Source organism: Misgurnus anguillicaudatus, chromosome 2, assembly GCF_027580225.2.
Source record: "Misgurnus anguillicaudatus chromosome 2, ASM2758022v2, whole genome shotgun sequence".
Lineage (NCBI taxonomy): Eukaryota > Metazoa > Chordata > Actinopteri > Cypriniformes > Cobitidae > Misgurnus > Misgurnus anguillicaudatus.
Genome location: NC_073338.2, coordinates 32019394 through 32046176, shown reverse-complemented (window position 1 = coordinate 32046176; position 26783 = coordinate 32019394). Strand labels below are relative to the sequence as shown.

Below are 26783 nucleotides of genomic sequence, written 5' to 3'. Positions count from 1 at the left end.
GTAGGGGAGATGTGTGGTACACAGTGGGGTCTTCTGCTGTTGTAGCCCATCCACCTCAAGGTTGTGCGTGTTGTGGCTTCACAAATGCTTTGCTGCATACCTCGGTTGAAACGAGTGGTTGTTTTAGTCAAAGTTGTTCTTCTATCAGCTTGAATCAGTCGGCCCATTCTCCTCTGACCTCTAGCATCAACAAGGCATTTTCGCCCACATGACTGCATCATACTGGATGTTTTTCCCTTTTCACACCATTCTTTGTAAACCCTAGAAATGGTTGTGGATGAAAATTCCAGTAACTGAGCAGATTGTGAAATACTCAGACCGGCCCGTCTGGCACCAACAACAATGCCACACTCAAAATTGCTTAAATCAACTTTCTTTCCCATTCTGACATTCAGTTTGGAGTTCAGGAGATTGTCTTGACCAGGACCACACCCCTAAATGCATTGAAGTAACTGCCATGTAATTGGTTGATTAGATAATTGCATTAATGAAAAATTCTTTAGGTGAGTGTATATCCTCATTTTTGCTTATTTTTATATCTCTTATTTTTATACATTTTTTAAGAAGAATCATCTGAGACAAAGCTGAGACTTATGACATCTCAACTAAGTATTTAGCTTTTCTCATACTGTTACAGACTGCGCCTATACAGGTATATCTCAGTAAAGTCCTATCCAAAATAATGTCATGGTGTCTTTTAAGTTCTGTATTCCACAACCATGAGCATCAGGGAATTGAGTTGTTTTCTCCAGACTGACATGGATAATTTCACAGGCTCTTGCAGGGCTTTTAAGACATCACACTGAAGAGGCATGTTTGCTGCTGGATGATTTTGTTCAATAAAAGGCTCTTATAATGAGCAGTAAACTTTAAAGTACTTCACACTTCAGTTGATGCCTGTTGTCAGGCTGCTAGTATTGTCTAGGAGGACACACATATATTGGCATACAGTATTTTATGTGAGCATTATATCCTGATGATGTACAGTATGTGTATTGATCTTCACACCAACTGGGAGAGTCTTAAATCAAACATAGCTAAGCTGCTTATGCACAGTTTTTATTACAGCATGTAATAAATGTTTGTTTGTTTGTGGCACAAATCAGGTTGTGCTGACATACTGTAGAAATGTTTAGACATCTTTTCTTGTTTCAGTCTGTGGCACAAGTACTAAGAGATGAAGACTGTCCGTCTATGATAGTACCAAGTCGACCCTGTAAGTGCAATGTGTGTGTGTTTTTGTGAGTGTATTTCTTTAACTGTATTCTTAACATAGGAAACATAGCTTTGAAGACTGCTGTATGCTTATTGTTGGCTCTTAAAGGAATAGTTCAGAAAAAGACATTTTTAGTTAAAGAGCACCAATTTCATTGCTAAAACACAACGTTATTTTGTGTATTTGTTATAATACAGTGTGTCCGCATGGTTTATGGTTTAAAAAACATATTATTTTCCATATACCGTATATTTTTGTGGCTCCAGATTTAACTCTCTTCCTGAAACGCACGGATTTGAAAAGCTCTGTGTTCCTGATTGGCCAGCTAATCTGTACGTTGTGATTGGCCTGAATACCTCTGACGTCAGACGGAAATGTAACGCTCCTTACCATGTATGAAAGATTGAGACAGGCTGTGAGTCCAAGTGGGAGGAATTATGATAATGTCGTTCTTGTCTACATCACCAATCCCAAGAAGTAAACTGTTGCCTACAATCCATGTGTTCGTTGTAGTCCAAGAAATCACATTTACGGTGGAAACGATAGCTCACGTCATTGTTTATTTCGGGATTTGTACCTTTTGCATATCGTTAACATGTACTAATACACACTTACACACCAAAGGAAATGTAAATTTGTAAATCGGACGATAGGTGCTCTTTAAAGAAATTCTGTCATTATTTACTCCCCCTTAAAATGTTACAAATCTCTATACATTTATTTGTTTTGCTGAACACAAATGCAGATAGTTGTAATCAAGCAGGAAACAGGAGCACCATTGATTTCTATAGTAGGCAAGAAAAATACTATGGTAGTCAATAGGCATTTGACAACATGAGGGTGAGTAAATGATGAACTTTCCCTTAAAGACAAAATTTTAAATGCCCTCTTATTTGTAACTTAAGTATCTTTGAATAAAAGCACAAATTAATGTATGTAAATGTAATGTATTTCAGTTAGTTAGAAGCTAGTTTTATCTTGTAGTGCTGTGGTTTAGCCAATTTAGAGCTAATTTGCATTGTAAATGAGTAGCTGTTTAAGTAATACTTTATTTTCCTTGGCAGTTTTGCAGCGCTGTTTCCCAGACTTCATCACCAGAAATGGCACATTAACAGTTGCTAACAAAACAGCTTTTAAAGATGCAATGGACAAAGCGAGAAGTGTAACTGAACTTAAAGACGCCGCCAAGTACGTATATCAATCACACTACACACTGCATACTACTGTACATACTAGTTGAAACATTTTAGTCTTCTATTTCTAATTTCTGTTTTGTTTAACTCATTCCCCGCCAACCATTTAATTTTAAAAGTTACCCGCCAGCTTTTTTTTCTGAAAGTTTCCCAAAATGCCTTCCAGGAAATTTTTCTTCTAAAAATATATAAACATACAAATATATCAAATGAGAGAACAGACCCTCTGCAAACAAAACGGGAAAAAAATCGTTTCATCCGATCTATATATTTTCTCTGTTAAAAATCTTAAATATGGGTATTTTTCTTAAAAAATATTTTTTTTTTGCAAAAACCTAAAATAATTGCATTTTTGTGATGGAATTTTAATTGAGATCATATTCAGAATGATTATTAAAACATACACAGAGTGTGCAATTAATTTTAAAAAATTTACTTTAGTTTTATTATAAATTGGGTAAGTGCCATCTAGTGGATAATTGCGGTATTACAGATATCCATAAAAACTCATCAGGACAAATTTTTTCATGCAAATGTTTTTTTTAATAGATGAGATAACTCGTCAATGGCAGGGAAAGAGTTAAAGTTATGCAGTGTTATCTCTATAAAAAAAAGTAATGACAGATTGTTGGCATACAAACATAACTGTTGGCTTGCCTCTCGTCCAATCAGATTCAAGGACTTTATAGAAAGTTATTTTGTTGTACAGTGGTATTACAGGTATCCTTGAAGCCAAAGAAGTTGGAATGAAGATTGTGGAGGATTATGCTAGTTCTTGGTACTGGATAGTAATGTAAGCACTCTACTGCACATATTATACAGTACTTTGACTATGTTTAAAAGTTATCATCAAAATATCATAAGGACAACTGTTCGATTGTATTATTAATGTTTGTCGATGTGTGTTTTGACTGTGACAGAGGGCTGGTCTTAGCACTGATCATCAGTCTTATCTTCATCCTGCTGCTGCGTTTCACCGCTGGCTTCCTCCTCTGGTTCATCATCATCGCTGTTATCCTGCTGGTGGCCTATGGTCAGTTTGTTTGTGTATGCTTGTGTGATATTGCTTCAATGCAGTGAAAAGGTTAATGAAGTTCAGCTCAACGTAGCATCTGTAAAACATTTTACATTTACATTACATGTCCATTTACTCCTTTAGCAGATGCTTTTAGTCAAAGCAATTTACACTGCAAAAAATGACTTTCTAACTTAGTATTTTTGTCTCGTTTTCAGTACAAATATCTAAAATATTATAAATTATGAAAAAATATTTTAATTCTTAAATTAAGATGCATTTCTTGATGAACAAAATGCCCTAAGAAAATAAGTCTAGTTTTTAGACAAAAAAAATCAAATTTAAGTGCACAAAAAAAATAGAAATAGAAAAGTTTACTTTTTTAAACACTCATTTCAAGAAAAAAAAAAAAGTCTTACAATTGGCATATTTATTTATTTATTTTATTTATTTATTTGCTTGTTTAAACACAAAATCACTTAAATTTGATATTTTTTGTCTAAAACCTAGACTTATTTTCTTGTCATTTTGCTCATTTAAAAAAATTTAGAAATTTGAATTGAAAACAAGACAAAAATACTAAGACATTTTCGCAGTGTAGAAATGGAGTTAGTGACTTTAACTAATAGTATTTACCAAAATTGGGTCGAGTGATTGGCAGAGAAAATTAAGAACGATTTTTGATGTCGATATTGTTTCCAAGCATGTGTAATGCACAATTAAATGTGCATATGGCAGACACTTTTGTCAAATTTTTCATCCGTATGTCTGTTTGAATGGAACCCATGACCTTTGCACTGCTAATGCAATTTTTAAGCTTTTGGCTTAAAGTGTCAGCAAACATCTGATAAAGAGGACACAAACAGCCAGAGGGGAGTGCGTAGATCTTCTTTGTCACCCTTTTTAAAGTCATTCTCCTGTTGTAGGCATCTGGCACTGTTACTGGGAGTTCTCATCTCTCAGGGAGACCCCCGGAACGGATGTCCCCATCTCTGACATCGGCTTTCAGACGGACCTCCAGGTCTACTTAAAACTCAGCCAAACCTGGCTCGTCTTCAGTAAGACACAAAGGATTAGGCTGCACATCATTTGTAAATTGCATTGTGTAATGCTTGTTAACTTTCTGTCTTTCTGTTCCTCTCAGTGATCACTCTGGGTTTGACTGAAGTCTCTATAGTTGTAATGCTCATATTTCTGAGAAAAAGGGTTTGTATCGCTATTGCTCTGCTCAAGGAGGGCAGCAAGTAAGTCTCTTTTAGTATCTTTCTAACATTTGCAGAGACAGCATCCGCTTCTTTGATGATCCATATGTATGTGTCTTTGCAGGGCCATCAGTTACATCATGTCTGCTTTGTTCTACCCCATCATAACCTTTGTGCTGCTGGTGATCTGTATCTTCTACTGGGCCATGACAGCAGTGTATCCCCCTATTTAACTCATGAAACTTAGAAGAAAGATTTAGATGTTTGATTCTACAGTTTAGAAAAAGATTTAACAACTTTAAAAATAAGGAATAAAAAAGTACATCAAAATAAGAAAATAAATATTTTGGAAGATGTCCACAGGACAGGAGATATACTGTATACTCTGTCAGATGTGTGCATGTAGGTTGCCTTCTTCGCCACTAGGTGGCAGTATTGTAGCAGCTAATAATATTTTTGGAAGGGGTAACTTTTGTGTGTTCATGACTTGGTAGTGTCCCATCTTTATTCCTTAATGAAACCTAAAGCTTTCTTGCATCTTCTGGCAGTGCTGTTTATAAAGTTGCATCCTCTCATCCCAGCTGCAAGTATGCCAATATGACTTGCAGTCCCAAGGTAAGATCTTTTGCTGATTTTAATAAAATAAAGCAATAATACTGATATGGAAGGGATAAAACATTAAGACTTATTATTTGATTTTCCAAAATAATTTAGATATACTATTAGTAATAATTTTACTAATAATAATTTAATACAAGTATTCTCATACTAATAGTTTAGTAACTTTAAATAATTATTTAATAATTTAATGTATATTACAAATATATTTGCATACTTATCACTTTTAAACATGATAATTTAGTTTAAATTATAATAAAATTGAAATAATAAAAGTAAAATGATAAGATATGGTAACATCATTTTTTATTTATTTGAGCATCTAAGTTACATAAAAATCAACATTATAACAAATTTCAAGAAAATTAACAAACATTTTACAAAACAATATAAATCCACATTTTTTTCCAATCTATTTCCACCGATTTTAATTTATTAAACTAAATATTTGAAAGAAATGAACTAATTGTGCTTGTTTGTTGTCAACAGAACTTCAACGAGACTAACATCACTAAGCAATGTCCGGGCGCTCAGTGTCTTTTTGCGTTTTACGGAGGCGAGAGCCTGTATCATCGTTACATCTTCATCCTGCAGATTTGTAATCTGTTTGTCTTCCTTTGGCTGGTTAATTTCACCATTGCACTGGGACAGTGCACCATTGCTGGGGCTTTTGCCTCCTATTACTGGGCCAAGAAGAAGCCTGCAGACATCCCACCCTGCCCTGTGTTCTCGTCCTTCATCAGGGCCATCTGGTACAGCTTCAGTGTGCCTATCCAAATCAATGCCTTTTTTTAAATGTACCATGTTACCCTGTCTGTGAAACCTAAAAGTCTCACAGTGCCGGCCCGAGCCCCTTAGGGGCCCTAAGCAGAATTTCTTTGGGGGCCCCCTCCCACCATTTTTTATTTAAAAAATAAAGAAATTACAAACATTTATAAAAAGAACAAATTTGCACATTAAGTAAGGTCTAAAATTAGCATTAGGTTCAGAAATCAAATCAAATGAATCATAACACTGTCTTTATTGTATGAATTAAATATAATTATTATTTTTTAGAGCTACAGAAGTGATTTTCTCTTTGTCTTGGATTGCTTGATTAACATTAAAGACACAAATTTAAACGGGTCATAGTCTGACTTTTTTTCATGTTTACTGTAAGTGCTATAATTGGGTCCCCAGTGCTTCTATCAACCTAGAAAATGTAATAAAGATCAACCCAGTAACTTTGTTTGGGTAAGCCATTTTCTGCAAGCGTGTGAAAAATTAGGTTGTTCAGATTTCGCCTGTTTTGTGAGGTAGGTACCGAGGCGAATTACAATAATACCGCCCCCTTTATCTGGAATATCCAACCACAGCACTTTCATAGCACAGAGAGAAAGATAAAAGTACTTGACAGCACAATTGAGTTTCAATTACAACAAACCACCATCATAGTGATCAGTGTTTGCATTTCATCAGCTCATTTGCATTTTAAACGACACACCCAAAAACGGCACATTTTTGCTCAAGACTACAAATTAGCAATTTTAACATGCTATAATTAATTATCTGTGGGGTATTTTGAGCTAAAACTTCACATAAGCACTCTGGGGACACCAAAGATTTATTTTACATCTTTAAAAAAATCTCATATATGACCCCTTTAAGTAGGTTAATTGAGGTTACTGTCTCTTTAAGAGAAGCACTAACCTGTGCTTTCTGCCTAATCTATACATATTAACCTAATACATAAACAAATGTTTTATTGGAAAAAGAGTACTGTGGAGATCATTTTGTTTGTATGTGCCCTAGTCTCATGAACTTAATTATAAGATTTGGATATTAATTTCACAATGATTTCAATCTTTGACAAAGCCTTACCTATATAGTCACAGTTATTTTTTCACAAAATGTTCTTTACATTATGTCTGATGCTTTTATGTACAAAACATTAAATCACAAAAAATGAGCTGGGTTTTCATAGATACTCATTTGATCTGTTTCCAGGTATCATACAGGGTCTCTTGCATTTGGTTCACTCCTCTTAGCTGTGGTTCAACTGATCCGTGTCATATTGGAGTACCTGGATCACAAACTTAAAGGTTGGTGATATCCACACGTTGGGAATAATGATGTTTAACAAATGGAGATGCAATAAACTCTAAAAAAGCTAAATATATATCACATATTTGGGAATCATACAACACATGTTAGGGATAGTTCACCTAAAAATGAAAATTCTGTCATCATTTACTTACCCTGATGTTGTTTTAAACCTGTATGAGTTTCTTTTTTACACAAAAGAAGATATTTTGACCAATGATGGTAAGCGCACTTGTGGGTACCCATTGTCTTCTATAGTATTCGTTTATCCTACTATGAAAGTCAATAGGTACTGTCAGCTGTGTGGTTATCATCATTTATCAAAATATCTATAGTAAAATTTAACGGGGCTAGATATTATTATTTAAAGAATTCAAAAACAACCACAGAGACACTGATTTTTTTATGAAATGTATAATATTCTCCTCATAATACATTCTGTATGATCATCCTTAAAGGAAAACACCACTGTTTTTCAACATTTTACTATGTTCTTACCTCAACTTAGAGTAATTAATACATACCTATCTATTTTCAATGCGTGCACTTAATCTTTGTACAGCGCTTCTTGAATGTGTTAGCATTTAACCTAGCCCCATTCATTCCTATGGCTCCAAACAAAAGTTTTATTTTGTGCCACCATACTTACTCGTGTAACTACTCATGTAACAGTCTTTATATAGGGAAAACATGGAAGTGTTTGGTTGCTAAATTCATTCCTGTTTGGATCCTAAGGAATGAATGGGGCTAGGCTAAATGCTAACACATTAACGATGCACTGTACAAAGATTAAAAGTGCACGCATTGAAAAAAGATAGGGATGTATTAATTCATCTAAGTTGAGGTAAGAACATAGTAAAATATTGAAAAATGGTGGTGTTCTCCTTTAAAGGGATCCTTCAGCCAAATATCAAAATTACCCCATGATTTACTCACCCTCAACCAATCAGAGATACATATGTCCATCATCTTTCAGACAAACACATTTGGAGTTTTTTTTAGTAAATGTCCTTGCTTTTCCAAGCTTATAATTGAAGAAAACAGGAACTTCTGGCTTTTAACCCCAAAAAGTGCATTCATCCTTCACAGAGGTAATCCACACAGCTCCAATGGTTTGATAAAGGTCTTCTGCGGGTACATATTTCAAACGTTATAAACTGTGCTAGCTTCTGGTGACACAGTGACATTTTGGACACACACAATTCACGCGAGAGTTTTAGCATAGTGTGCATTGGCTGCATATGTATGTTGCTCATGAATCTTTCTCATGAAACCTTGGAAAAGCAAGGACATTTACTAAAATAACTCCACATGTGTTCATCTGAACGATGATGGACATACAGTACTGTGCAAAAGTCTTAGGCCACCATGCCAGAATTAGATTATGTTTTTGCAATGTTATAGTGATCATATATAATTGTTTCTCAGTCTCTTTAATAGAAAACATCCAGAAAATACAGAAAATGTTTATATAGTATTAAAAACTGTATAAAAATGTAAACTAATGTGTCAAGTTTTTAGGGTAAACCCCCCTTCCACTTGAGCAATTGCAGGAAACTCCAGGAACTCTCAAACCTAAATAAAATCAAATCTTTATTTCTAATTTACTGAAGTCTTTTTACTTCATTCTGCTCAAAAACGCTCAAGATGTGTTTAGTGCCAAGAGAGATCACATTAAACGCCAACGATGCCTAAAGAAGACATTTTGTCGTGAAAATTTCTTTTTTTATTTTTGTACATATTTCCTGTATTTCCTGTTTGTATCTTAATAAAATAGATTGAAAAATATATATGGATGGACATTAAAACTTCTAAAACAACAAGTCTGGTGGTGGTGGCCTGTACTGTATTTTGGATTGCTTAAGGGGTGAGTACATCATGTGGTAATTTTGATATTTGGCTGGAGCACTGCTTTAAGTTTGTTGTGAAAAAATCAGTATTTGCAAATGATACAATATGCAATACGATAGGGCTTTAAGTTTATCAAATTAAAATATGACAAAATATATTTTTTAATGTACAATTTGATCACTAACATACATTTCTCACATTTCTTCTGGGAAAAGAAAGCATCACTCTCTCTACTGATATGTGTATTGTATATTTTTACTGTAAATTTGGACGTTTTAGTCCGTAAGTTTGTTTATTCATTACGTCCCTAAAGAAAACCACCAGTTCAATAATCACTTGGTGTATGTTGACTCTCTTCTTGTGTGTGTTTAGGAGCTCACAATGTACTTGCACGTTTTCTACTCTGCTGTCTTAAATGCTGCTTCTGGTGTCTGGAACGGTTTATACGCTTCATGAACAGGAATGCTTATATCATGGTAAGAGACGCCCACTCTGCCTATTCCAATAAACCATAAACAAACAAGTGCCCTTAGAAATACAGCGCCAGATATTCACTATATAACGTGTGTTTCACCCTAGATTGCAATTTATGGAAGGAACTTTTGCACATCAGCGCGGGAAGCTTTCTATTTATTGATGAGAAATGTTGTGAGGTAAGAGTTTATTTCAATACACTAGATGCTAAATGGGTAATAATTGCACACCAACTGAATTTCCTGTCCTCTACTACAGGGTGGCAGTGTTAGATAAAGTGACAGACTTCCTGCTCTTCCTGGGAAAACTATTGGTAGCAGGGAGTGTTGGTGAGTCTTGCGGTGGTGTCTGCTCACACCAGGAGGTTTTCTGTTTATACTTGTTGTATTTCTCTATGGTCCATCACTTAAGCGGTATCGGTCAGAATGGTCACGATCACGTGGATACAGTCATATTGACCACAAGAGGGCAAAAGAGTATAAGGGGATACACTGAACTTTTGCACCAGTCTTCTGAGGATTGTGCTTGAGCTGTCCTTCATTTATGTCCTACAGGTGTCATTGCATTTTTGCTCTTTACACGCAAGATACCCTTCGTTCAGGAGGAAGTTCCCGTGTTGAATTACTACTGCGTGCCTCTGCTGGTGAGAAATGTCTCTTTTTATTTATGTTCGAGTATTTTTCTGACTTGGACTAGTTCCTTGTTCAGATTGTATTTTGACTGGCAGTTCTCTCTTTCCCTGACAGACAGTAATATTCGGTTCCTACTTGATTGCACACAGCTTTTTCAGCGTCTATGCAATGTGTGTGGACACCTTGTTCCTTTGTTTCTGTAAGTATTTTGAATGGCATTCCTTCTGTAATACGATCATATAGAAATTAAATTCATATTGACATACAGACATTTCTGCAATTTAAATGGCAAAACTCAAATATTTAAAAATGAAATAAAACGTGACATGCATTAACCAAGTTCTTACATTGTGGACAGTGGCCATGCACACAAAATGTTTTTTTTTTTGTTGATGATTTACAAAATTACTGCATGCATCTCTCATTTTGCATAAATTTCCTTACTACACTGTAACTTCTATTTCTTTCACTGTTTCCTATGACTGGTATTTCCTTTCCTTTTATTTTCTTTCTTTTCCTGACATGCTGCATGACATTCACAGGCGAAGACTTAGAGAGAAATGACGGTACACCAGCCAAGCCTTTCCTCATGTCTCCTGGCCTGAAAAGAATTCTGGAAAGGGCCTAACAAGGATAAAATGATCCAAATCTGAATACCTTTACTCATTTCAAATACTTAGCATGAGTTAACTTACATATTGACTATCGGTACATACAGTAACGGAAGTTAAGAATTAAGGGAAGCGGTCATGTGACCTCAAGAAGAGACCAAAGACTCTCTGCAACGTAACAGCAGCTAATCCTGGACACAGAGCTTTGTGACACAGACCCTACACTGCATACTAACACGTTTGCCTCTTACTGCTCTCTGCTGCCTTATTCTGTGATTTCCGGAGCAGTAACATGTTTTGGTTAGTTGGCACCTAAAATGAGATTGAACACCCTGAGGTTTGGCATCAGAGGACATCTGACACCTTTAAGTAAAATACGATAGAGAATAAGAGATTAGATGGTGTTATACATGCTATTTCAGTGAACAACTGTATGACTCATGTCACCGTTTGGGCTGGTTTTACAGCCTTAGAAACAGTTATTCTTAAAGTCTAACTATTATCGTTGCAACATAGTAAAAAATAATGCTGATTTTATTAAACAAACCAGTCGGTTCCCACTTTACACAAAAAAATCACTTATACAATACATTTAAACTGTTTGCATTTTGGTATGCAGCATCATTCACAGCAGTATAAACATATTAAGCATTTGTAGTCAACCTAAGATATGAAAACTATTTTTGCGTATATGAAAATGTAATCAATTTAAAAAAAGACAATATGTGAAGGTCATCTGGTGTTTTGAATTTTTTTTTTATATTTAGCATTACAGCAGTATTGCAGGGTCAAGTGATCATATGGGTGACATAACACTCTTTGTGTTAGACAAAGGGCATTAAAGAACCCACATCTTAAGAATTTTCCATCTGTTATGCCATTTTCAGGTATTTTGCATTTAGTACATAAACATTCTGGTTTATATTTAATTTTACATGGTAGCACATTTAGTCTTCCAGATCATAAATGCTTTAGTTATATTTCATCTGTCAGGACATGAAATAATTTGACTGCAAGACAAATTTATAAGATCATATGACACCAGTTCAGATTAACTGGAAAAAACATTTCAGGTGCTCTTTGGCTGTTTTAAGATTTCATTCAAAATTCACGGTTACTGTATAATTACCGGATGCATCTTGAATTGTCCTCAAGAAAGTGCTTTGAGTTGTAAATAAAAAATCAGTATTAGCTAGTAGTTGAATGCATGCCATTTTTTTCAGTTCAATACAAATCAGCAAAGGGCTTTTTAAAATATTATTTTTTGTCTTGTTGGAGTTATTATGAGTTAATGTCTACAGAAATGCATTTTAAAAACTTTCATTCAGGGTTGGCGAGTTGCTGAGTGTGAGTCATGCAACGAATAAACACTCGAACTCCTGTAACTTCCTGTAAAAGCTCAAACATCCAAACCGTTATTGTCTTGAGTACGTCTTGGGTTTTATAATGATCTCAGATAGAAATGTCGCTGTTCAGAACTGTCCATAAAAATGATAGAGGGCATTCATATTGTACTGTGAGATGCAAGCTTAAAGTGCTAGTTTTATATTCCTGAATTTAACCACTTTTGTAATGTTCTAAAAATGAATATTGTATTTGTACATTTTGTACCACTGAAGTGAAACTGTAATTTATATATTTAAATAAAATTACTAAAAAAAAAAAATGCTACATAGTGTATTTCACTGAATATTTCCTCCAGGTCCATTGTAAAAAAATGAACATTTTTACAAAGCCATTTGTTATCCAAAGATGTCAAAACATATGGCACAGCTGTGATGAATCTTTCACTAACAAACATTTCTCTAGCATTAATTCCCTCTATTAAACAGCCATTAAGATGCATTTAAACTTCAGCACCCTTGATTTAAAACGGTTTGTTTATCGCTCATCAGAAACCATTAGCTGGTTACACACTTAACCCTAAGGCGATATATTTACAGTTCCAGATCACCATTGATATGGCATTACAAGTTATACGAAATTTGTTTATTTGCAGCTTTAGGCCTGGAAACGAAAGATTTGCTGCTCGGCCATTTTACACTAGGAAGATCTTCCGAAAAACTCGGAGGAGGAAATAAACCACAATCATCATGGAGCCAGATGTAGTACTGCTGTATAAGATCCTACATATGCAGCTGCAGACTTTGTGTTCACTTAACCTTTAAATACATAGTTTTTACAATTTGTTATTTCTACTTAAGTTACCTGGTGGCCTTCATTTTGAGTTCAAAAGTATTAGTTGACACATGCATGTAAAAATTGTCATCAACTATTTTTTTAAGTTGAGTGAACTCAATTAAAGGCAACCAGATAACTCCAGTTAAACCAACTTTAACATTGCTCTTGATTTGCACATTCACAATTTTAAGAGGATTTATAGCCATATAACCATAAATTAAAAACGCATTTTATGCATGCTCGAAACAAAGCAAATCAATATTGCAAAAAGTATATACACAAGCACACACACTATGTATACCAGCAGCACACGATATCAAGACCTTCAGTCACATCTAAATATCCCAGCGTAATCCTTTAACAAAAAAAGTTACAGAAACCCCAGATACCACACTAACACTGCTTAGGAATCTCGAGAACTACACACAAAAAACAAATCACTCATCTCAACCCTGTGGTTTAGTTATTTTATTGGCTTTTCTTCAGCTTCCAAGTTTCTCTATAGAACCAAACAACAAAACAATGTGCACCGCCTAAACCAGAAACTAAGAATTCCATGGTAAATTCATTTTAAAACAAAGTGCTCAGTCACATACAAGAAATAAATTAAATGCCATTTATTCCATCACTATATAGATATATCATATATATTAAACAAAAACTTCAGGCTCTTTTCACAATTGTTCAAACTTATCTTTTAAATCATTGCAAGATAGATATCCTTCAGTAAGTGCCCACGAAAGATGATGAAGTAACGTGGGTCTTGTTCAAGTCAATAGAAGAGTGAATATTTCCCATCCTGTCGTCTGCGCGGTGGCAGTGAGCGTCTCAGGCGTGGCTAATGGGCAGCTGTGTCATCGAGTGGGGCAAAAGAGGCTGCAGCACCAGTGAAGTGGGCGAGTGGACTAAAAGAACAAGAAGTTGTTCAGTCGCAAAACTTCAGGTCATGAAGAGTTATTTTACTGAATCAGTGATACAGTAATGTTCCATCAGAGCAAAATGTACCATCCATATAGGAGTGTAGGGCAGTCAGCATAGGGGTGTCCACAGGGGCAAAAGCAGTGTACTGAAGTTCATCTATTAGAGGAGAGAGTCTGGTAGGCGGCAGAGATGACACTGGTGCAGTGGAACTGTGATTTGGGCTGACGTGCTTCTTATGACGAGCTCGACAGTTTTGGAACCAAACCTATAAGGAGACAGATGCCACACAGCATTGGTATCTAAATTTATTTGACTAAATACAGCAATCACAAAGAGACAGAATAAAGCTAAAATTAACTACATTTGAAGACTTTACATTTATGCATTTGGCAGATGCTGTTATCCAAAGTGACCGTGCATTACAAGGTATACATTTTATCAGCATGCATGTTCCCTGGGTTCAAACCCATGACCTTTTGTGCTGCTAATGCAATGGTCTAAAACTGAGCTGTACATGAGCACACACTTAAATCATGCAGCAAACACCAAACTAAAAAACAACCATACAAATAAGATGAGACGTAAAAAAAAGTGCATAAATAGTACTAAAATAATCTAAAATAGGAGCCTCACAACAGACAAATTGCTTTATACTGTACCTGAATAACCCTTCGGCTAAGACCGGTTCTTTCTGCCAACTTTTGTAAAGTCTGGGCATCTGGATTGTTGTCCTGAGCAAACTGGGCCTGCATAACCTAAGGGAAGAATACAAGTTCTGTGAACTACATCCAATTATTGGCAGCAAAAAAAAAAATTAAAACCTGGTTCATCCAATACAAGAGCAAACTTGTTTTCCGGCACTGACGTAAACCCAGAGAAGAGCATTTCAGAATTAACCTGTAGCTGGTCAGCTGTGAAACTTGTGCGTGCCCTCTTGGCTGGTTTAGGCTGATTTACTTCCTGTTCCGAGGGAACTGCTCCTTCCACGTTAACCCCTTTACCTACAGCGATCAAAAAGAGACAGAATAAGGCTAAAGTAACTTTCATTGCTAAATGCATGCAAATATATTGTTAACAGTATTTTAACCATAGAAAAGACCCACTGGAGAAAATAAATCTTAAAATAATTCAGGTAAATAATGACACTACTTTTCAATTTGAGATGACCACCAAGTGCAAAGTTTCTAACCTGTCTCCATGGCTCGTTTCAGGTTGTCCAACATGCAGTCGTAGTGCACGCGACACAGGACTCTTTCATCAACCAGGGCAAACTCTTCTCCTGTGGAGAGCTGCCTTTTGCAGGAAAAGCACGCAAAGCAGGCCAGGTGGTAGGTGTTGCCTTTTGCTCTACGGACCCAGTCATTTGAATGTATGTTTCTGCCACAATGAGCACAACGCGTCCCGTATTTCCTGTGGGAAACAAATATTTGATAAGATCTTCCAACCTTAAAGGTAAACAGGCTTTTGTGTCACTTTTAGCGGAGTTTAGCAAAAACATGGCACTCCTAGAAAAATATGGGAATGGTTGAAATCGTCCATTTAAATTTTGGGAAGGAAAACAGGTTTACGAAGACTGCTATTGCAACCAAAAAAATAAAAATACATTTGTAGGCGTACAAAAGGCAAAACGATTTATTGCCGATCAACTCAATTGTTTTATGCGTCCATCTTCTGACAGCAAGTTCAGGGGATTTGTGGTTACATGCGATTTTTGAATAAACACATTTTTATTACCTGAAGTAATCCAATTTACAGAATATCTCTTTCTCTTTTATATAACAACTGATGTGTCTGCCCAGAGATGTTTGGCACACGCTGCAAGACAGGCATCTCACGTGCCAGCACATGTCGTTCACCTGAGGTAAAAAGCAAAACAAACCTTTTTACGATTATGACAGCATTGTTTGAGTTAGACAGTGTTTAAATACTTTCACATGTTTTTTTTAAAGTTTTAAACATGTTAAACTTATGGCATTTAATGTTGTATTATTTACGCAATTTAGTCTCAGCGCCACGAGTTGAACAACAGTATCCACAGATGCTAAAAGAATCCAAAAATGCGTAAAGAATCCACAAATGCTAAAAGAATCCACAGATTATTTATTTATTTATTTATTTAGTTGGTAAAAATATTTACATTTTACCTTCAGTAGATATTTGTCAACGATCTCAGTGCCACAGCTGGTACAGATTGCTTTCTCTGTCATGGCATGAGGTGAAGAGCTGGGCGACAGAGTCGACGATGACGAACACGATACTTCTTCAAACAGCTCTTGGGATTTACCCTTTAAACCAAGCAAATGCAGAATGCATAATATAATAAACGAGTGATATTCTTAAATATGATTTCTTAAGACCGCTCCAACAGTAACGTTAACTGTTAGGAGCAACAGGTCAAGTAGCAACTTTCACATGCGCCCGTCCCGAAACCCTTCACAAAATTAATAACAAAAACCAGTATTCCTCATTCCCTCAGTATTCCAAGTCCATAAACAGAGTTATCGTAGTAAAATACCGTTTGGTTTTCCTCGAGCTCGGTTATCATGTGAGGTGTGCAGAGGACTGAGCCTCCACAGCCCGCAGGCATTGTGACAGCAGCGCTAATACATTGAGTATAGAGCGCGCGTCAACGCTGCCGCCTTTTAACCTCCAAGCCCGTGCGACCCATTAGCTGCCACTCGCTCTTTTTACCATGACAACCTTTTACCATGACAACCTCTCGGTGTACAAGCCCGTGCCGATACATTTAAACACACGCGCTTCCTAAGAAAAAGCGTCATCATTTTCATTTAATCGCTGAAATGCTCCAGGAAATATCAGATTCGTTTCTGGCACTTTCAGTAAGTCTTTGCCTTTATATGTATTATCCAAAGTCATAAAGCAAATTCGGCTGAAAATTATTTAAAACTATTTCTCAACTCTCATTTAAAGAACCGAGTGTTGCCTCAAAAAAGAAGAAAAGAATTCACGATCACTCAATTTATATTAATTGCACACAGGCGTTGCCTGAGGCACAGCTGAGGATGGTACCGTAATTCACACTCAGTGAAGTCATGGCTCTTTGTTTCTATTTTAGTCACTCAGAGATGATTAATAGTAATAAATAAATGTGAGACGGAAAATCAAGCTTTTAAAAAATATTTATGTAACGTTTGTTCTTTAGTTTACCATGGGTTAAATGGTTTGTTTTGTTTTTGTAAATCTTTCACAGCATGCAAACAAATGAACATCACCTATCAGAATTCGTTATTTAAAAACAAAACACCATGACTTAAGACACGAAGCTAGATTTATGTAGCCCAAAATGCACAAATAAGATCACTTCACTTACTGTGCTTTTGCTTGGGCTCTCTTTCGATGTGGTTTGTTCATTTTTCCAGTACATTGTCCAGTATCTTATCCACCCTCAGATTTCCTATACTAAAAGAAAAAATCCATATGGATGCTGCAGCTGAATGCACGTCGTGACCATGTTTTAACTCTTAACTTTTGTTTTTGCTTTGCGAGGGAGGAACTTTTCCTCGCATTTTCTCATTCCCCTGACCGCACCTCCCTGTCATATTTACACACGCCTATTATTCTGAGAGTTGCATGAAAAGATTTGCAGTCCCGCTATGAGTGACATATAATTTATTGAATTAATAACGTAGCATAACGGTTGAAAAGTATTTTGGACACATGGAGGCTATTAAATTATAAAAAAGCATGTTTTTTTTTACAGGGAGCGCATCATTAAATTTGATAATTATGTTTCTGTATTAAAATAATTACAACAACTAAAATTTTAAAACTCTATTAGTATTTTATTATTTATTTAATTGTGCACTTTTATATCAGTGACGTAATGCTTGTTATTTATTTGATGTTTTTCTTTGCATCATTGCAGTTAAAGTGTTATTGCGCAGGATTGATATGTTGCCCATCTGATTAGCTACTGTTCACTTCGCCGATAAGTAACATATACGTGACTAAAGTGTGGAAAATGCATGAAAAATTACATGTTCTTATTTGGCGATTATTTGGCCATTATTATTTCTCCGTAAAATAAAATAGCAGATTTTAAAGAAACGTTTCAAATAAAGAACGTTTTACAGAATATTTATTTATGCTTCTTATCATGCGACATTCTGCTATCGTTTTCTCCCGTTTTTTTATGGTTAAGTAAGCCTTTTCTTTTGCTAATTCATTGGTATATTTGGTACATTTAATTAAGTTTTAATGTTCGGCTTTCTTACTAGTTTTCCCACAAACGTCTTAATACATTTTATATAGTGTTTCCTCAAAATAAATGTATTGTTATAATTTCCTCCTGATATAAAATCGGTATTAATAATGATTAAATTAAAAACAAACTAAATAAAAATACGTTCACAAATAGTTAATTATATATTTTATTGGAGATCATAACAAGTTGTTGGATTCCATTAAATCTATATTTATATCTATATAATTATTTAAAAGCAGACTTTTATTAAAAAATATATATGTTTTTATATATGCAAATTATAGCTTTTATATGATTTATATTTATTTTAATATATATATATTTCAGTCTGTTTTTAACTATACCTTTGTTGTCCACCACTGTAAAATAATTATAGCCTATAACTGGGGTTAAATTAAGTCTCTCCAGATATTTAAAACGAATGTGATTTAATTTCAGGCCGCATATATATCTGAATTTTAACAGACACTGACGTCTTAATTACAAGAGCAATAATATCAGCTTCCACTCAGATTATTCTTGCCTATTTGGATTGGTTTGTTTGACGTGGACGATGTAAGGCAGTCTGGGGGATATGTGAGAGGTGTCAGTCAACTTAAAGAGGGCGACCCTTTTACTTTGACTTTCTGTTTTGACTACACCAGATTTTTTGTATCTATGTTTCCTCTCCGGGGAGTATGCAATGTCAGATGAGCAAAGCATCTTTGTGCAGAGGTTTAAATAATGTAGTCCTTATTTAGCCTATTCATTTTTATCTGTTAATAAGTTAAAGCATGGCAATATATAACAGTGAGGAAAACACAAAGTTTAGTTTTCTGGAATCTTATTTAAATAAAAATGATTTTTAAAATATTTTATTTGCATTGGACACATGCTGGGCCTCCAGTCCTTCACAATAAATGCTCAGATGCATGAATGTTTTCATGTAAAAACAGATGAATGGTGAATCTCAGTGTGAAAATAGCCTTTTGGAGTCACTTTTGTCTGGGCAAGCTTTATCGCTCATTGTTGCATCTATTGTTGTATTCCATGAGTCAGAAACATTTGGCAAGACCTTTATTTTTGCAGGGCTTGCCAAAAACTCTTCAAATTCCAGTTTCAAACGCTCAGAATAATACATCGTTGTACACACCAGAATCCCCTGTGTTTCTGTTTTTCATTTCTTAAGATGAGATTAAAGCTCCTTTTACCATGTGGTGATTTGAGAGGCATCCTTAATGCTATTTTTATTCCTTTTATTAAATTAATAATGGTTTTAAAAAAAGCTGTCATCCTGCCAAAATCAAGATGTATTTTTGTTATAGTAAATCTTATATTATTCTGAACCTTTGAACTTGAATACAAAAATAATGGGACATCCTTAAATTTAAGTCTGAAATAAAGAAAAAAAAACTACTCAAGTAGGTTAAGTAGTTAATTAGCCGTACTTTTATTCACTGACGTCGTTTATTCATGAAATGAAGATCTGATGGAAGTGGGGGTGGTTGGGTTGTGTGCTGTAATGTGACACTGAAGGTCTAGGAGGTGAGGGGTCTCCGAGCTCCTTGACTTTGAGTAAATGGGATCTGACAGGTTGATCAGGAACGCTGTGGTCATGTTTCCTCACCAGTTCTGCTGGCACTGAGGCTATGACCAATGCAAGAAAGGAAAACCCCTTTGGCAGATGCATGACAGCGGAGTGAGTCTCAAGAAACTGAGCACGGATGGCCTGTGCATTAAACTATACTAGTGTTGGGGAAAATTTTATTGAAGTAACAGTGCATATTCACTTTTATGGTAGTCCAAAAACATTGCAAGGATCATTCATCATGTTTGATAATGCCTGACTTAAAACATTTCCTGCAATATCATTTGAATAATTTCTCTTTTACATCAAATCATTCCATTAAATTAAGATTATTTGTTTTAGAACTTGAGAATGTTTCAAAGAACATCTGCTTTAGTGAAAGCGATCATTTTGTTAACAAAGTCCATATTTTTTTAATTAGTGACCTATAAATACAACTTACTATAACTCAAATCTTAACTATTGATTAGTAACCATATCAAAAGATGTGTTCAGGTTAGGGTTAACTTATGGGTTAGGGTTTTCTGAATTAAAATCAGATGTTTTTGATCACATAATTTTTTACAGTGTAGAAATAATGTGAAAATGTATTTAATGTGACATTAGCATTTGAACATGTTTTGTCTTAATTTTTCGAAACCCTACAACGTTTATTTTCATGTTTAAATTCGATTCGGAATCCCACATTTTCATCCTGCTTCTGCAAATACAGATATGTAGGTTCAACCCCCCAATTGTGTCCAGTCACTGATGTCCTATTCCAAATAAACTTGCTATTTCCATCTCCATCTTTGTGATTGTTGCGTGTCAATAGAGTGCAGTCCTTAGATGCTCTTATAGCTGAGGAAATGGGTCCGATGACAGCTCCCCATGCAGCTAGGGGGCTCTGAGCCTCTGCTATCATACCGAGCACAGGAAACAGAGATTACAACATGACCACGACAGGGAAGTTATACCCAAAACACATACACTTAAGTGTCTGTTCTCTCTGTCTCCCTCGCAACTTTCGGCTCCATCCAAATGCTTTGTCTCGTCGCCACAAAGGAGTGGTGAGTCACCTCCGGTACAAAGTGGTCCAGTTCTGAATGATCTTGTAAATAATATTAGGATGTGTTTGAGGTAAACATCTTTGGGTTTGGCTGTGCAGCATGCCCGCCCTGATGTCAATATCATGCCAACCTGGGCAACATAGCAAAAATAGACTAGATGTATTCTAACTACATATTACTTTAGAAATGCATAACTCACAAATGTATTATTGTAGCCTACATATTTTGCTAGTGAGAGACTAAAATTGAATATTTTCACTTCTGTATTGAACAAATATTTCCATGTATGACAGACCTGCATGATTATAGATATATTTTGACACACATTACTATAACGCAAGTCATCCTACCTGTGCAAGGTGATGCAGCAATGGGGCTAAATCCTGAACCCCAAAACCCACCTTTGGCCTATGAATGTGTCTCACATGGAACTGCTGTCTGAGACAACCTGCAATATATGAATGGAAAGAATCCAGAGGAAAGGCTGGATGAGAGCAAAACCCTTTGGGCCAACGCTCATTTCATCTATCCAGACTTAAGGCACTTTATGTCTAAGAAATTAATCCCATGAAACCCCCTCTGGAAAAGGGGGTTGCACTACTTGGTTACATGTCAGACTAAACTGAATCAAAAATGTGATGCATTACTTTATGATATTTTTTACATTTAAAGCTGTGGAAGGCATTTTGAGCCTCAAGCGAACACCACTGACTTCCCAGTAGTTAATGTAACCTAACATATTTGAAGTTCACAGTCTTCCATTGCAAAACCTGAATGTGGTGTACAAATTGGAGCAGAACAAAACATCAGTCTGAATAGGGTGTTTGATTGAAATAGGCTTTTTTACACATCCAAACCCATCAGGATCACCCCCTGTCAGGTTGCGATTGTGTATGTGATATCAGTCAGTAAAGTCAGCGTGCATTAATATACTCTCTCTATGATCTGTAGGGTTTTATGTCTTTGTAACTCTGGCAGGGTGCTTAAAACCTGGCAGGGCACTTAGCCCCCCTCTGAGGGAGAGAAAGGAAATGCACAGTGTAAAGCCCCCCACCCGATCTCATCTGGTAGTGATTTGTCTTTGACTGTGTACCATTGGCCCTCATTCAGCATGGCGTCTGCCACGGTCAGAGTCAGGGGAGTGCTCTGATTACAGCCGTGATGAGTGAGAGAGAGAGCCTGGGACTGTTGGTGGGCAGATCAGCAGGTAAAACTGATCTCAGCTCAGCTGCTGTACAAATATGTGGATGTTGAGGACATGTTGAGCTACGTTATGTCTTGTTTCGTTGAAGGGATACAGTTATGGGTGATGTTTTAATGATCGTGAGAGCTTTGGTTTTTGTCATTCAGAGTGTTTATGGAGTAGTAAACATTTATACACTTTCTACACCAGAAACGCACACACACACAAACTTTGTGATTGTTTCCCTTACTCCATCTTACTGTTTAAAGTTAAAATTTGTCTGTCTTTAAATGAAACTAAATTCCATTTAAAATTACCAAATACAAATAGTTTGCTCCTTTAAACATTTTTAGTACAATTACAACTTACTATTTTAAATTTTGACCAATGGCGAGCTGCTGTAACTTATAAAAACGAGTTGATATTGCTTATTTTTATTAATTAAAGTAAGTTAAAAACATTAAAATGGTAAGTTGAATTGACCAATTTAAAGGAACAGTATGTAAGAAATTTATATCAATTAATCATAAAATGGCCCTGATGTCATAGAGTTGCAGCCCTCAACTGATGTTTATGTTGTCTTTTTGTGTATTGGCCACCAGTTGTGTGATTGCAGTACCAGTTTTGGCCACAATCCTACATACTGTTCTTTTAATTGTAGTTAAATTTTAAATTTCGGCAAACACAGAAAAATCCAGCCTGATCTCACGTGAAATCATACATATTTTACCAGTTGGCTAATCTGTATTAATTCAAACGAAGTTAATAGTGCAAAATCGATTCTCATTATAGGGCTGTCACGATTACGAAATTCGGCTGACGGTTAATTGTCTAATAAATTGTGGCGGTTATGACTATTAATTGTCTGTTTTATTGCTTTGACATTTAATTCTCATACATTTTTTTGTTTGTTCATTAAAATAATTTTCACGCCTTGTTGTGATTATTTAAATACATTTTTTTTGCAAGGTTTAGCTGGCAATTAATATTAATACACATAACACATATTTAAAAGTAATTATTTAATGAATATATATATTTAAAAAACTGAAAATTCTTCATAAGAAATAAACATAATAAAGTGTGATAAATAACTGAAAATAAAAATGCAATCAAAATAAACTGACTATACCAGAACAGCCCTTAAATAGTATAGCCAATCCTACTAAGGTCATATTAGTACTGGACCACACGTTTGTAGTGGCTGCAAAAAAATTCCTCAGATCCTTAAGATTAGCATCTTTCACTTCCATAAATTTGTTATTGCTGTTTTGGAAATGTATGTTTTACCTGGCAGTTCATACTGCTTATCAAAGTTTTGTAGCATTTCTTTATGTGCTGTTTTTCCACTGTATTGAATTGTTTTAAAATGTATCGCGTTACACTGTCAGTTAAGGAGCGCCATCAGGTACTGTCTCATTTATACAGGCGCTGCAGCTCCCCCTTGTGTTTTTAAGAGATATATGCAGTCATTGCGGTGATCTGAAATCATTGCGATGAGGTCAAACAATTGTGATGAGACGATTATTAAAATCATTATGACAGCCCTAATTCTCATGAAATAAAACAACAACGAAACCGAACCCCTAACCCCGCACCTAACCCCAACGTCACAAGGCAAATCGTACCAAAACTTACGAATGTGGTCGTGTGAATTGATACGAATTAGCCAACTCATAAAATATGTACGAATTCTCGCAAGATAGCGTTGGAAAAGTCTGCAATGACTTTTTCATCACAATTTTCCACATTTATCATTACATTTTAATATATATAAACTTTCAAGCTGTGTTTCTCTGTAAACATACTTGCCTCAGCATTTATGCAAACATAATTGAGAGCTCAACATTTAACCTTGCATCGGTACAAACCTAAAGAAAAATATCTCCCATTATGCATGCCACACAATGTTGTTTCATTCTTTACATTTTTAGGAGCTATATTTGAATAGGGCTCGCCATACATGCATGAAAAACCCCATTTAGATACTTTTCTATAGCTGTACCTGCGGTCTTTTCTGCATTTTCTTGCTCTTTGACATCCCAGTGTAAAGGTGTGAAGAAGAAACAAGTGAGCGGGGAAGAAAAGGCATCTTTTGAGTAGAAGGCAGGCGTGAAGCAGCCGCGGTGACAGTAATCTACTCAATTATTTCAGCTATGACAACAGAGAGGCAGAGAGCCGAATCCCTGCACCTGTCCCTGGCCTCCTCACCTCACTGCAGCTGTATGCACACCAAACGCATGACATCACCACGCGCACACACACACATATTTTTCAAAGAAAGCCTTTTCCAGTACCGTGGTTTAGATGTTGACCTAAATTTTGAATGCATTTCCATACTGGTCTTCACAGTGGTAAATAGTTTTAAACTGTATGTGCACTGTAAAAAAAAATTGCTGCAGTTATGCAACTGGTTGCCAGTTGTGAAAATGTTTGAAAATGTTTCATGTTTATTTAACTTTAAACAAACTGTTGCCAGTAAATAACATAAATGTAAAATCTACAATAAGTTACTTACTGGCAGCTAGTTGCCAGTAATACCCAATAATACTGTAATTTCCACAGAAATATTTTTCAGTGTGGATATCGTGTTATTGTTATGATTTTGTACACAATAATGAAATAACACAGTGGGCATCCACAGATTTTGGGCACCCACTGTCCCCTGCTCACTGTTTGACTTTCAGCATGAATTCCACCTTGAAAGATTACTAAAAACAAATAGTACGCACGTTCGTGTTTTAACATGCTACTTTTGTTTATTTCTTCCAATTTATTTAACTACCTGTACCCTTTGGAATATCTTTATAATTGCAAAAGAAATAAATACTGAGTTAACCTGCAAACAGCTGTTGAACGAGGTTAATTTTTACAATTTTGTGGCTCGCGTTGCGATTTCCAAAGCACGTATTGTATTCGATTGACAAGCGTCTTTGTGCCTTTCATATTTCTGAATAATTTAATACTAAAGTGCCAAGAAATTTCTCTTCCCCGGGGGCAAGCAATAAAGTTCAGGGTCAGCTCGGCAGTGAACGGCCGTTTCTGGGTGAGCAGCTTTAAAAAAAATAATAAAATCACACCAGCAGCCAAAAATAAATAAGGTGCATAAATAAGACTCTTGAGAGGAGGGAAACCAATCTTTCAGGAATCGAAATGATCCGACGTGCCCCCCCCCCCCTTCAATCGGCCCGCCTGACTTCAGGCATGGCAATGCCCTCTCACGCTGGGCCTCTAATTATTTCATCATGTAGCAGGAAATCCTGCCAGGGCTACATAAACAGCTTGGGGAAGGGGTTGGGGGTGATCTCCCATTCAGAACCCTGGTGACATCTGACATGTGTATGCACACCCGACACCCCCACCCAGCCCTTTAGAGATCCAGACCTGTGCCTTTATACATCCAGAACAACATCCAAACACCAATAAACAACCCGTGTTATATTTCTATTTTGCCAGTCGGTTTGTAATGTGAAGTGGAGCGGCAGAGGTTGTTCTCAGATTTAGGAAATGCTCCTTGGCCAGGACTGAGCATAAATTACACGGTGCCTAAAATCTAGGCAGGAAGCCTTAGTGTTTTCCTAACATACCGGCCACTTTTCAACTCCGACCCAGCCGTGAGCACCAGTGCTGGGGATTCACACCCAGGAGTGACTGCCGCCCTGACAGGTATTTGTCTTGAAGAGCAACTGAGGAGAACTGACCCCAACAGTTTTAGTCTTTTAGAAACGCTGTGCGGTCTAGAAATACCCATGTACATAAGACAAGACAGATGGACATCAAAATGTTACGGTGTGGGAGCGGTTGTCAAAATGGGTCTTTAAAGTAGCTGATGCATTAACTACTTTGAAGCTTAAACATAGACATGAAGTGGCCACACATGTTGTCTCTGTAACACTGTGCGTAGCAACCTGACATGTCTAGTATCCAGTGAATACACGTGGGACATTGATGCCAAAACCGTCTACGAGCTGTGAGAACTACTTACTTAGTTGTAACGAAAAAGAAGGCTCGTTTATCATGAACCGCCATCTGTCAAAATAGTTTTCGCAGACTATGGCATGCCTCAGCCTGAACATGGCAGCAGCTCCTAAATCGACTGTTTGCGTGTCAGAAAGTAATCGTTCCTCTCTGGGGTTTTGTCAACTTCTGTTCAGACTTAGGCAGACCGTCAGAATAAAGTCGTTTTATTACAAACATCAACTGGATGAGAAAAAAAATACGTAACCTGAACGTGAGTATCAATATCAAGTGAAAATATAAAATTCGTTTTGACCATTGTCAAAAATAGCACTAGCTGTCAGAAGCTATGTTTATACGAATCATTGCACGGGTCAAAACCTGAAGTTCAGTTTAAATGTTCCTTAAAGCATTACTGTTCATGCAATGCAGCCACAACAATGCAGATATATTTTATGTTGTGAGCAGATTGCAGATTATGCATACACAAACATACATACAACCCTTATTTTCAGAACACAAAGATAGGCCCCGCTGACTCAGGGGAAGTCTTGTGTTTGCCTGTATGAAACTGCATCTGTAGCAAGTGTTGACAGATCGGCAGACAGATTTAACCAGATAACAGCAGATTTCCCCAGCTAGTAACCATTTCCTTTAGACAACGAGTCACTGAGGGAGATTAAATGACCCTACAAAGAGAATCATTTTATGCCCCATTGGGTTACACAAGGTAAAGACAGAGGGCTCCTGTCAATAAGCATCAGTGCTAATTGTTATTGCATAATTGTTTGTGTTTAATAGGGACA

The 26783-nt window shown here is 36.1% G+C and overlaps 2 protein-coding genes across 3 annotated transcripts in view; one reads left to right on the top strand and one right to left on the bottom strand.

The window, feature by feature from the left end:
* slc44a5a (solute carrier family 44 member 5a) overlaps positions 1 to 12560 on the top strand; it is an 85392-nt gene extending 72832 nt beyond the window's left edge. Inside the window, exons 7-22 of the mRNA XM_055202672.2 lie at positions 1156 to 1216; positions 2281 to 2404; positions 3119 to 3202; positions 3330 to 3442; positions 4351 to 4482; positions 4569 to 4668; positions 4751 to 4843; positions 5154 to 5241; positions 5734 to 5996; positions 7231 to 7325; positions 9550 to 9653; positions 9757 to 9830; positions 9910 to 9980; positions 10206 to 10294; positions 10398 to 10482; positions 10826 to 12560. Coding sequence (XP_055058647.2) covers positions 1156 to 1216; positions 2281 to 2404; positions 3119 to 3202; positions 3330 to 3442; positions 4351 to 4482; positions 4569 to 4668; positions 4751 to 4843; positions 5154 to 5241; positions 5734 to 5996; positions 7231 to 7325; positions 9550 to 9653; positions 9757 to 9830; positions 9910 to 9980; positions 10206 to 10294; positions 10398 to 10482; positions 10826 to 10911 — 1662 coding nt within the window. The 3' untranslated portion in view covers positions 10912 to 12560. The remainder of the gene's footprint in view (positions 1 to 1155; positions 1217 to 2280; positions 2405 to 3118; positions 3203 to 3329; positions 3443 to 4350; positions 4483 to 4568; positions 4669 to 4750; positions 4844 to 5153; positions 5242 to 5733; positions 5997 to 7230; positions 7326 to 9549; positions 9654 to 9756; positions 9831 to 9909; positions 9981 to 10205; positions 10295 to 10397; positions 10483 to 10825) is intronic.
* A 968-nt stretch (positions 12561 to 13528) lies between these two features.
* Positions 13529 to 17528, bottom strand: lhx8a (LIM homeobox 8a). Of its 2 annotated transcripts, none has more exons than XM_055202671.2 (8): positions 17328 to 17528; positions 16141 to 16281; positions 15731 to 15852; positions 15186 to 15406; positions 14894 to 14997; positions 14656 to 14751; positions 14081 to 14261; positions 13529 to 13980 (listed from the first exon to the last, which is right to left on the bottom strand). In XM_055202671.2, exons 1-8 carry the CDS (start codon positions 17379 to 17381, stop codon positions 13904 to 13906), a joined length of 996 nt encoding a protein of 331 aa, XP_055058646.1. In that variant the 5' UTR covers positions 17382 to 17528; the 3' UTR covers positions 13529 to 13903. The 2 variants fall into 2 exon arrangements, with proteins under 2 accessions (XP_055058646.1, XP_055058645.1); XM_055202670.2 differs by lacking the exon at positions 17328 to 17528 and adding an exon at positions 16512 to 16931.
* Between the last annotated feature and the right edge of the window lie 9255 nt (positions 17529 to 26783).

What these genes read in the sequence shown, in the direction of transcription:
- lhx8a (XM_055202670.2), bottom strand. Translation starts at nt 16,583, where the DNA reads ATGCCTGCGGGCTGTGGAGGCTCAGTCCTCTGCACACCTCACATGATA. An exon ending in TCACAGCTGACCAGCTACAG is followed by an intron (nt 14,752 to 14,893) that starts GTTAATTCTGAA and finishes TTCTTCCCTTAG; the next exon opens with GTTATGCAGGCCCAGTTTGC. An exon ending in CCTACACTCCTATATGGATG is followed by an intron (nt 13,981 to 14,080) that starts GTACATTTTGCT and finishes TTGTTCTTTTAG; the next exon opens with TCCACTCGCCCACTTCACTG.